The 13,069-nt window shown below is 39.4% G+C and overlaps 1 protein-coding gene across 2 annotated transcripts in view; it reads left to right on the top strand.

Moving 5' to 3' along the window:
• The window catches only part of SCAPER (S-phase cyclin A associated protein in the ER), a 217,718-nt gene that overhangs the window by 125,749 nt on the left and 78,900 nt on the right, over positions 1-13,069 (top strand). For both annotated transcript variants that reach the window (XM_075857645.1, XM_075857644.1), the window contains exons 21-22: positions 154-219; positions 3,808-3,934. In XM_075857645.1, coding sequence (XP_075713760.1) covers positions 154-219; positions 3,808-3,934 — 193 coding nt within the window. The remainder of the gene's footprint in view (positions 1-153; positions 220-3,807; positions 3,935-13,069) is intronic.

Genomic DNA, 13,069 nt, shown 5'->3' with positions numbered 1-13,069 from the left:
GAAAAAAACTGATGTGTTAATGGCCTTGTTGACTTTTATGGGTCAGTGTGCTGTCCATTGTTAAAACGGACAGCACACTGACGATAAATAAGTGTGTGTTTGAGACCTAACTGTGGATTTCTGGAAAACAAATTGTTGCATTTTTTCTTTTAGAGTGAAAGAATATGAAAGTGTTCTGGAAGCTCGAACTCCTTTGTCTGATTCTCCATACAAAGCTAAGTGAGTATATGTTGTGCTGTGATATCCCGCCTATAGCCACCGCTACTTTATTTAACGTAGGTTTGCATAACTTCCGTTAGTGACCGCCCATTAGTTTTTTTACGGCGGCCACTAACGGGCTTTATTCTGATGCAATAGCCTTTTTACGTCGCTGCATCAGAATAAATAAATAGAGCAGGGAGCCGTTGAATCTCCCTGTTCTCAGCTTTCCAGAGGTAGCTGAGGGCTGGGGGCATCCCTGCTCGAACGTATGATATCGATATCAGTATCGATCTCGATATCAGTATTGATCTTGCTCGTTTAACCCCTCAGATGCGGCGCTCAATAGCGAGCACCGCATCTGAGTGGTTTTGGAGAGAGGGAGGGAGCTCTCTCACCCCACCGGCACCCTGAGTAAGATCGCAGGGTGTCGGTGGTTTCTATGGCTGCCGGGGGGCCTAATAAAGGCCCCCAGGTCTGCCACTAGTTATGCCGGCTAGGCCATCCCAGAGGAATGGCCTAGCAGATGCCTGTCCATTTTACACAGACAGGCACTAATACGCTGCAATATAAAAGTATTGCAGTGTATTATAAAAGCTAATGGAAGATCGCATAGTTAAGTCCCCTGGGACTAGTAAAAAAGTTAAAAAAAAGTTTCATGAAGTTAATAAAAAAAAAACAAAAAACAACTTTTTCCCCCTTACAAAATGCTTTATTATAAAAAAAAAGTTACAAATATTTGGTATTGCTGCATCCGTAACGACCCCAGCTATAAAGTTATTACATTATTTAACCCGCACAGGGAACGCCGTAAAAAATAAAGTTAAAAAACAATGCAAAACTTGCTGTTTTCTATGAATCCTGCCTTAAAAAAATGTGATAAAAAGTGATCAAAAAGTCGCATCTACTCCAAAATGGTACCAATAAAAATGACAAATCGTCCCTAAAAAAAAGCCCTCATAAAACTGCATCGGCAGAAAAATAAAAAAGTTATGGCTCTTGAAATATGGAGACAAAAACAAATAATTTTGAGGGAAAAAAAAGTGTTTTCACTGTGTAAAAGTAGTAAAACATGCAAAATCTAGATAAATTTGGTATAGTTGCAATCCTAACAACCCGCTGAATGAAGTTATTGTGTTATTTATTCCACACGGTAAACGGCGTAAATTTAGGATGCAAAAAAGTGTGGTGAAATTTCCTGTTTTTTTTACCCCTCCCAAAATAAAGTTAATAAAAGATAATCAATAAATAATCTGTACCCCAAAATTGTGCTATTAAAATATACAGCTTGTCCCGCAAAAAACAAGACCTTATACAGCTATGTCGACGTAAAAATAAAAAAGTTATAGCTCCTGGAATGAGACGATGGAAAGACTTAAAAAATAGCTTGGTCATTATGGCCTAAAATAGGCTGGTCATTATGAAGTGAAAACACACCTATTGTTTATATTTTTTTCTCATAAATCTATAATGTAAACACAGATAATAAACTTTGGAGTATATCTTATGAAAGAAAAACTCCTCTTTCTCCACTTATCAGACGCCCCTTTCCCACTACAGCCCATTCTAAAACAGCAGAAAAAAAATGGTTCGAGAAATAGTCCATGGTAAAATCTGCATATAAATCTGTCTGATAATACGTGCAGTTTTATTGCAGATTTTAATGTAATACTTTGACCGTTCCCTGTTTTATGTTTTGAGTGTTTTCCTGTTAGTTGCTATTCACTTGGAAGCTATACAGTTGATCGGCAGAAACCAATAGGACAGGGAGCATGTTGCCCAGGCAATTGAAAGGGTCACTAATCCTAAAGTATGCTTAGTTCTACTTGCTTGAGGTTTTTTGGCCAGTTAAAGAGGCTCTGTCACCAGATTCTCAAATCCCTATCTCCTATTGCATGTGATCGGCGCTGCAATGTAGATAACAGTAATGTTTTTTTGTTTTTTGTTTTTAAAAACGATCATTTTTGGCCAAGTTATGAGCAATTTTATATATATGCAAATGAGCCTTTCTAATGGACAACTGGGCGTGTTTTCTCTTATTTCCAACTGGGCGTGTATTGTGTTTGTAACATCTGGGCGTGTATTGTGTTTGTGTTTGTAACATCTGGGCGTGTATTGTGTTTGTAACATCTGGGCGTGTATTGTGTTTGTAACATCTGGGCGTGTATTGTGTTTGTAACATCTGGGCGTGTTTACTTGTTTTACTAGCTGGGCGTTGTGAATAGAAGTGTTTGTCAGCATCATATGTCAGCATCATACACTTCTATTCACAACGCCCAGCTAGTAAAACAAGTAAACACGCCCAGATGTTACAAACACAATACACGCCCAGTTGGAAATAAGAGAAAACACGCCCAGTTGTCCATTAGAAAGGCTCATTTGCATAAATATAAAATTGCTCATAACTTGGCCAAAAATGATCGTTTAAAAAAAAGAAAAACGTTACTGATATCTACATTGCATCGCCGATCACATGCAATAGGAGATAGGGATTTGATAATCTGGTGACAGAGCCTCTTTAAGAATGTATTTTCAATGTAGTAATGTTGTAATCATTTTCTACATTAGTTTTAGCAGCATGCAACACCTTCTTTCACCCACTGTCAATTGCATCCTCTGCTAGCGCTTTCAATAATTAAGAATTTTGCTTGATCTTTTCTATGAAAAGTCACTATTTTCATGAAATCTTCACTTGCTGGGTGACATCAATACATGGAACTTCTTGGAACTAGTCCTGAATACTGTAAGAAGATGTTGAACCTTAAAGAGAACCTGTCACATCTCCCGACATTCCTCTTTTAGTAAATAATTGTATTCCCCATAAAATAACAATTCTGGAGCACTTTTTCTTACTCTACTTTGTGCTGGTCCTCTGTAATCCTTCCTAGAAATATTTGAATAAATTGACAACTGGATGATGTTACCAGTTGGGGGTGTATCCCCTGCACAGACTGACCTTGTCCAATCAGTGCTGACCGTGAGACAGTGTACGGACACGCAACCTTTAAAAAAGGGGAATGGTCAATTTATTAATACATTTCTAGCGGGGATAACAGAGGATTGGCTCACGGAGAGTTCTAAGAGAAGATGATCCAGAATTGTTATTTTATAGGAATTATGAGTAATCATTAATAAAGACATGTCAGGAGAGGCGACTGGTCCTTTTTAAAGAGTAACTGTCGTTTCATAAAACTTGTCACATGTTGCTGAAACGAATGGGCAGAAGCGATCAATCGAGTGCTGTGCCCTTTGACTGTAATGGGATAACTTTATTCCCCTCTGCAATACTCGGAGAGGCGGGTGGGTTAGCTAAAGATGGGCTCATAGAAGTCTAAGAGGCCGTCTTCAGCTAACCCTGTCCAGCCGAAAGAGCCGAAGTTATAACAATACAGCTGAAGGGCACTGGGCTCGGCTTAGCCTTTCTGCCCCTTCGTTTCACATTCAATGGTGGTCTCAGCACCCGGACCCCCACCTATCAAAATTTTTAACATGTCACTATGACATGTCAAAAGTTTTATAAAATAACATTTACCCTTTAACAAACACATATGGTTTAAATTATTAACTTGTTAAAATCGGAATCCTGTTTTTTTGCCCCTGTGGTTTTAGGCTACAACGACTTACCAAAGACCTCCAGAAACAGTTGCAAACACAAGATAATGGAGCCTGGGCCGCCAATAAAATATCTGCTCTTGACAGGGCTCTGGGGGAAGTCTCTCGAATTCTAGAAAAGCAGGTAAGGCAAACAGCTTCAATAAAAGAACAAAAAATATCAACTGTGTTTTACACTCTCTGGCAAGTTGGTCTATGCCATTCAAGGAAGGCTTTTACCTTCCACTTGATCAACTTAGGTTTGTGGGTATAGAAGGTTCATAATCTATGCAGAATTGGAGGTATGTATGTAACTATGACATCCATACATGTATCTGAGATCATCGCAGTAACTGACAGTGATGAGGCACACTAGTGCCATCCATGTGTCTTCAGCCGTATACAGGCGACTTTCATGTGACTAGCAGAAGCAGTTCCATTGATCATATATTTGTGAATGGTTATTTATGCAACTCCGTAATTCATGTATGTTTTTCCTTTGTAAAACATTTGTTCTTCGCGATGTGTGTAAAACATTCATCATGAAAATAAGAACAGTTACAGATTGATACATTCTACATCTGAATGATCGGCTATGGATCTTGTCACTAGGAAAGGGTACCTTTAGATTACAGTGTCCATGCAAAAGAAGAAAGTACTAGTTGCTATCTATGGAAGCATTGAACACGCTTTAAATGGCTGAAAATATGTCCACTTTTCTCTGCAGAATTATAAGATTAAATGGTAACCTCTGTTCCTTTTTATGGGAATATACTGTTTGATAATAACTATCCCTGTTTTCTAACCTGAAATGGTTAAGATATACCCACAAAAAATAGTGAGAAGACTCATAAGAGGTATCATGCTTAACTCAGCTTCCATAGGCTATTAGCAGGGTCCCTGTGTCTGTGCAACATAAGCTGAGAATGACTATTTGTATAGGCTTGTATGAGACTCTGGATTTCTTGGTCTGTGCACTCCTATTCAATGCTATTTTCGAGGCAGTCATTATATGTTGGAAAGCTTCACTTTAAGATCTGGATCGACTTACAAAGTGTGCAGCATTTGAATGATAAAATTCCAGAGTGGGCTGTATTTTGTAGCCTTACCCGGTCAGATCCTGACCGTAACTGTTTGTTATCAGATATCGGATATACCAGCACTGCCATGGAGAGTTATTCCCATTAAAAGCCACATTTGAGGGATTACTTGGATAAGGCTCCTTTGCCTTCCCCGCCACATGTATTTTGCTGCCAATCAGATAGCAGAATAGCTTTCTATTCTACAGACTTACCCATTAACTTTAAATCATGTTCTCAAAATTGGAGCCATTAGTGGGACCCTAACAGAGTAATTTCACTTCCTACATTAATATCATATCAGGTATATCCCTTTCCCAGAAGATATAACCAAATAACAGGTGAAATCCAGCGCTTTTACATGCAGTTCCAATTATGTACGAGCAATACATCTATGAGCCAGATACATACTAATAGAAGTGACTGTGTGTTTTTTACAGCACGCCACAGAGTCATTATGGTCTTTTATGCCCTACTTGAATTACTGATTATAATTTTGCTCTATGATCCATTATTTTTACATGAAATGTTAATTTTGCAGTCATTTTTATTACCTAAATTATTAATTAAGCAATTAAGAAAATATTATTGATTAAAAATATCCTAACATTTTGTGTATACAGCTCCTCTCAGACTGATGTGTCTCTATAGAAAAAGACTTTGCAGTTATGTATCACTCTGCCTCGTCTGTCTCCTCCTCTTGCTAACTTACCAGTAGTAAAAGGGGCATATGGGGAACACCACATGATTACAGGATCAGACTACACACAAGGTTTGTTTGTAGTCTGTGACCATGGGGTTTCACAGCTATAGATTTTCTTTAGGTTATCCAAATAAATTTCCATGATCCAAGGAGCTTTACTTTTATAACATTTTAATTATAGAAGTGAGATATATATATATATATATATATATATATATATATATATATATATATATATATATATATATAATTTCATTTTTCATGTTTTTGTTATTAAGGGATAAATAAAACACAACATTTTTTCCAATTTTTTTTCTATTTTAATTGTATAAAGTTCTACCAAAACAAAGCTTTAATGACGGTTTACCTTTTCTATTGGTTATTTTAAAATGAAGGATGTATAGATTTCGGCCGTCAGAGGAGGAGCAAACGATGTGATTTGGGCTGGCGGTCATCTGTTTGTTTCCTCTTTTTTGTTTAATTGTATTTTTACATGGGTCCCATGTAAGCTTATAAGAAACATTTGGGGAGTTTATATCTTTCGATTTATTTTTTTTACTGACCTGTTTTCCCGTGACATATCATCTCCAGTAACAGGAGGCAGTACAGCCTCTCTGCCAGCATTACAGAGCTGATATGGGTCTGCTAAGATGCAGCAGCTAAAGCTCCTAGCCAGCGTTCGATGATCATATGATTTGTCACATGACTGATGGAACCAATACAGCAATGTACATGATGCTATCTGCTATATACAAGCAGTTGAGTGGTTAACCTTTCCAAATATAAGGGTATATTTACTATGTTGGTTGTGTTTACTGTATAGAGAGCACAACAAACCCAAAAAGCCATCATTCTGCCATACAATGGTCAACTTAACTTTTTTGTTTTTCCATTGTTTCTTGTACTGACAAGGTTCTGTACTATAGTTCTATAACTTGATCCAACAATCGGAGATGAAGTGACAAGCACAGGCATGAAATTTGTAATTGGTACTTCTATAGATCAAAAGGACACAGATCTTGTCTAAGGCCTCATGCACACGACCGTAAAACGGGCTCATAGACTTCTATTGGCCACGGGTACCTTCCCGTTTTCTTACGGGAAGGTGCCCATGCCGTTGAAAAAGATAGAACATGTCCTATTTCAGGCCGTAATAACGGCACGGGCAACCCATAGAAGTCTATGGAGCTCCCGTAATGACGGGTGGCTACGTGTGTGCACCCGTCATTACGGCAGCGTTGCTAGGCGGCGTCAGTAAATAGTCACTGTCCAGGGTGCTGAAAGAGTTAACTGATCGGCAGTAACTCTTTCAGCACCCTGGACAGTGAATTCCGATCACAACATAGGTCAACCTGTAAAAAAAAAAGAAAAGACGTTCATACTTACCGAGAACTTCCTGCTTCTTCCTCCAGTCCGGCCTCCCGGACGTTGCCTTGGTGACGCGTTCCTCTCGACATCCGGCCCGACATCCCTGGATGACGTTTCAGCCCATGTGACCGCTGCAGCCAATCACAGGCCAATCACATACTGCAGCGGTCACATGGACTGCCGCGTCATCCAGGGATGTCGGGCTGGATGTCAAGAGAGGGACGCGTCACCAATGCAACGGCCGGGTAAGTATGAATTTCTTTTACTTTTACCTCGGAAAGGGCTGCCCCTTCTCTCTATCCTGCACTGATAGAGAGAAGGGGCTGCCGATTAGTGCAGTGCAATTTTGCAGAGAATACGTGCCCGTAAATACGGGTGACACCGGGCCCGTATTTACAGGCATGGGTCCGTAAATACTGGTGGGTGCAAAACGGGTCAAATACGTGTGATACCGGACCCGTATTTACGCCAGTATTTACGGGAGGGAAAAAATACGGTCGTGTGCATGAGGCCTTAATTTGATGAACCTAGTTCTTTTTTCACATAGAAATGGAGAGGATAGTTCTCACAGGGCTATAATAGGACCTTGTCGGCAGATCATAGATGGTTTGAGGATAAGCAGCTCTACCTATTGGTCCCAAGGTTGAATAGTCTCTCGGCAGGCTCTGGACCAGCCTGCTGCAGTCCTGGATGGACATACTCTTCGCAAAATTAGGCGATTCATCGCAAACCATATAGCGTCCTTAAAACAGGCCTGGATTGCCCCAACAGTTTGTGTCCAAGGAAATAGTCCATAAAGTACCGCATGGTACCACAGGCTGTTCCTGGGAACTGAGTCCTTGAGTTCGTTTTCCAAGTCTTTCAACAAGCCATGTGCAAAGATGTTTCCTCCGTAAAGGGACACCTGACGCAGTACCGGGTCTTACACAGGTTGCGGGCATGCATGAATGACCTAAGAGCAGTCTATACATTAATTCTAGTAGTCTTTGGCATTCTAAGAAATTACATTGCTACAGTCCTCTAAATTGTATAACTTATTCAGAGATGTTCTGTCTACTTGTTGTGAAATATTCCTTCACACTCCCTAGAGGGTCATCCATTTGTAGCCATGGATCAATATCCTTTCAGCAGAAGGATTTACTGGTGTACGCCCGTGCCTTTATAAGATTATTTATACATGTGGCCTGTAATTCTATTGTATAGTGGGCGGGAGGAAGAGCCCTGATGGTGTGAGCTATTGACTAGAGGGAGTAGAGTTGACACTGTTAATTGAATTTCCCTGGGGAGTTATCATGTAAGAAGAGGCTGGGCTATGCTGCTCAGAACATGGACCGGATGCATTATATCCATTGCTAATCACGGAGATCAGATAGAGAATGCTCTCCAGGGAGACAGAGAGTGCAGGACAATAGCTTTTCACTTACTAAATGGACTGCGTTTATGAGCTGCATCATAATGACGGTACATAAGGGACTCTCTCCAGATCTTTACAAACAACATGTTAAAACGTCCATATCCTCAGTATAGCCTCTACCATATGATATATTATTATTTTATATGTTATTATATATAATAACATATTTGCTCTTTTGAACATATTATCTTTTCAGTGTTTCTTTTTAGTTATTGTTGCCATTTAAGTATGCTCAAGCTTAAAGTCATATCTGAATGTTCTTACAAAATGTAATCTTACAATATGCAAATAACAGTTATTTGATCAATTCTAATTCTATTGCGCTGTTAAATACATATTATATACACCTTTGTGTTGTGAATAATAGAAATAAGTTATGCATGAGTGGAAATAAGAAAGCGATGTTGAGCGATATGCAAGGATACAGTGCTGGCAGCTTAGCCAGGTTTGGTAGCGAAAATAGATTAGTACATATTGGATAACAGAGTTTAAGTTGTAAAAGAAGATTAGAGCAGTTTTTGATAATCGGATCTGATCTGAGATGTTCATGTCAAGGTAAAGCCACTTGGAATTAAAGTCGACCAGTACATCTAAAGCTGCGACAGTGCAGGAACATTGATGTTTGCTGTGCCGGACATTAGCAGAAAATATAGAAAAAAAATCAGTTGTTTTATGTACCTTTCTTTTACCTTGTGGCCTTCATCACAGTTATTTTTATATATATATATATATATATATATATATATATATATATACCTAGACACGCACATATACATGGACAATACCAGTAATTTTACAGCAAGCATTAGTGAAATGCTTAAGGTTCCCATATACATTAGATGTCAGAGGGACCAGCTGACTATCTTATGTATATGAGGGTCTTCTCACTTTTGATGTTGGGGTCAACAAGGATTGTGCATGTTGGTTTTTAACATGCCCAATCCTTTGTTACCGTGGTAGAAAAATCGCTGCCAGAGGTGTATAGCATAGGCATACTCCCCTAACTGAACAGAACATGTGTGTTAATGCTGAATTCGGGAGGGATAGCTGTTGACTGAACGATTCTTCAGTTGACAGAACCTTTGGTAGGAATTTATTAAGACTTCATACGTCAGTCTTAATATATAGAAAAATCGAATAAGATGCGACACATTTATTAAAAGGCGAATGCCTCTTAATTTATGTGTCGCATCTTTCGGCCGAACGAGCCATCCGCTCCTCCACTTCCTAAGCAGTGTCAGGGTCTTATATCCGACACAACACTCAACGTCATCAGTGCTGTGTCACATACAACGTCCTGACGCTGACCGGCGTCAGTACGTTGTATGAGCCGCGTCATGTTGAGGGAGCCTGAGAGGAGAAGAGGATCGGTAAGGTGAGCATACTGTACGATGGGTGGAGGGGAAGTCGTATGAGGAGTTGTCTGATCAGGGTGGAAGTGTAGGCTGATCGGATGGGGGGGGGGTAAGGTATGGGGACGGCACAGGTCTCTACCTTGCTACACCCCACAGAGTTAAATCTAGGCCAGTGATTTTCACTATAATTTACGCCAGTTTTCTGGCATAAATTATAATAAATTTGTCGGCTTTTGGGCCCTTTTTCAACTTTTATGCGCAAGAAAACTGGTATAGAAAGGTTGAGAAATTCCTCCCTTTGTCTTTTATCATTAGCACCTCAGATTTATTTCCTAATGTTGCAGTAGTGTAGAATGTAAGAATATAGAACTTTTTACTGAGCAGATTTGTTCCATTTTCTTACATCATTTTAGCCTACATTTAGCGTGAGTATAGTGAGTCATTTACAGTGTCCATGCTTCACGTTTGGACTGCTATATAAATAAAACATTGTACAAAATATTTTCAGGTTTATATTTGCAAATAACCTTTCTCCTAAATTCTGAGTCCTATTTCTCTGTGTATGAAGTAGTTGAGTTTTTGTTTTTTTCCTGTCTTCCTATTTATCTCCTTGCACTGCCTTTGTATTGTGTTTATATATGCCCTCGGACTTCACTCGGTCGTTCTGCCTGTTTACAGTAAGTATTAATAAATGATGTTAAGAGCTCCAGGATTTGACTTTGTGAGTGTGAGTTATAGTAACCTGATTTGCCTTAAAATATTTATGTCTGTCCGCACTTACACAGGAAATTGATCAGAACTGCATAGGAATGAATCAGATTGCTGCGGACATTCAGGAGCTTACCTTGTTGCTGATGCAAGTCAGGCTTTGCTTCGGTTGGAAATCTCCATGAGTTTTATTACTGATCTTTTTCACATTCAGATTACACCTGCTATAAGAACCGGCCTTCTTGAATAATCTGTACTTTTGCTTGTACAGTGTATCACGGGGTAATTTTTCTAATATATCTCTGGATCTGGGATTTGATAAATGTCTGATTGGAATTTTGTATCTATGGAATTACTATTACTGGTTTTCTGCCCATAAAAGGGTAAATATGTTGTAAAAAGTCACAACGCATCAAAAAGTTGGCAGTAGTTTCCAGTGAGCGTCTAATTAAATGGAAACTGCCGCCTGGACTGTAATGAAGTAAAGGTTCCGATGCCGCCTTATTACGGAGTCATGAGGTGACCGGCTTGTTACTTCACCGTGATCCTATTAAGGAGAAATGAGACAATTTGATTTAAACATTAACACAGCGCTTATAAAACATATTGGGGTGAAATTTCCTGTAATCAAAATGACCTCTCAAAGAAATATCACAGATGCAAACATGATCCGTGATGAGCTGCACCAGGTCTCTTCCCAGAATCCAACACTTCTTTTATCGTATCTTCCATTAATCGCAGCAGTATCACAACTACAGGATGATTGGGGATATGGGGATTGATGGATGTAGGCAGGTAGATGGACATCAAACAACGACCTCTCTTACATTTTATAAATTCCGACATACAACGTTAAAAAGTGGCGTAATATGTAGTCATAGCATGAGTCAATGGATAGTAGATAGACCTGTTTTAAAGGGGTATTCCGGAATGAAATGCCAGTCCTAATAAATTCCTCCCATTGTTTATATCTCTGACATTCCCAGAAGCTTTTCATTTGGTTTCCCTTCTAATGTTGCACATGAAGTACTGGAGATCCTATGATCTATATATAGGTTTATAATGGAATTCCGTCATCTTTGTTAGTGATTATTATTGTTGCAGTAAACGCTGGAGTCCTGGGTCCCAATCCGATGAAGGACAAAATACGTATGTTTGTAGGTTTCTCTCCTTGTTTGCATGGGGTTTTTAGGTTTTTTTTCAGGTTTTCTAGTTTTTTCCCACAATCCAAAAGTATAATTTGTGTGTCTGAGATAAGGAAATTAGAAAGTGAGTCCCACTCAGGACAGGGACTAATGTGAATGGTGACAGTCTCTGTACAGTGCTACGGAATATGCTGGAGTTCTATAAGCAGCAGGAAATAAAATAAAAAATTGTAGATGTCTTTTTAGTCCTTAGAGGGGTGATAAATGAAAAATATTACTAATCAATGGACAGTACATGTGAAAATAAATCATTTTTTCATTTAAATCTCTTTGATTTGAGGTAACTCACATTGGTGTCAGTGGTAGCGCGCCCTAGATTATTTTCCCCGCGTCAAGCAGTGTTGGACACGCATGCGCCGCCTGTCTGGTTTGCTAAGCACCGTCTCGGTACTGTGCACTAATCCCTTGTTGTGATGAGGCCGTGTATTTTACGTATTTTTCTTCTATACTTGTCAGAGGGGAAGCGGAGCATGCGCAGTTGCATTTTCCTTCCATTAAAAGTGGAGGACATCCCGCTTTCCCTCTGAAAAGTATAGAAGAAGAACATGTAAACTTTAAGGCCACATCACAATGAACCCAAGCTTGGCAAACCAGACAGACATCGCATGCGCGTCCACCACTACTTGATGCAGTAGATATCAGCGGTCAGGAAAAATCTAGGGGGCGCTACCACTGACACCAATGTGAGTTATCTCAATTATTTTCAACACATTTAAATTTAAAAATTATTTATTTTCACATGTTCTGTCTATTGATTAGTACTATTTTTCTTGGGATATTCCCTTTAATAGAATATACTGTTTTTTCCACCGATATACGCAGCTATCAATGTATAGCATTCCAACATACATAACTGTGTCCTTTTTACCTTGTTAGCTGCAGTGCCAGTAGTCCTCCACTTAGCACGCTCTTGTTCTACGAAGCAAGGGTTAAATTGTCCAATCCCTGTCTGTTCCTAATAAGTCAAGTACAAAGCTGTCCTGACCCCTCACCCGGGGAATACCCCCTCCACATTACCAGCTGTTGTTCCTTTCATTAGCTGAGGTAATTGTAACTTGTAGTCAAAATTGGAAGGATCCCTGTGCAGTGTAATTCAGGTCGTCTCCCTGTTATCCCCCTTCTGGAAGGCGGCCGCTAAGCCCATTAGTCTGCTGTCACTCACTGCCAGCCTTGGAGACAGACGACCATTTAGCTGTTTAAACAGGTCTCTGGGGTTGCCACACACAGAGGAGATTCCAGGACATAGCTGATCATTGACTGGCACATGTAAACGTATACACATAGTATTTCTCTACCTTCAAGACCAGTGTCACTAGTTTTATCCCGTACATGATCCAGCAGCGTATCCTTATGTTGTATCGATACTATATATGCAGAATTTAATCATTGAAATGTGGTCTTTTCTGTTTTTATGTAAATATTTCTTAATAACTGTATAATGATAAATG

Source organism: Rhinoderma darwinii, chromosome 3 (assembly GCF_050947455.1).
Source record: "Rhinoderma darwinii isolate aRhiDar2 chromosome 3, aRhiDar2.hap1, whole genome shotgun sequence".
Taxonomy (NCBI): domain Eukaryota; kingdom Metazoa; phylum Chordata; class Amphibia; order Anura; family Rhinodermatidae; genus Rhinoderma; species Rhinoderma darwinii.
Note: the sequence above shows the minus strand (reverse complement) of the source record. Positions and strands in the feature narration are given on the sequence as shown.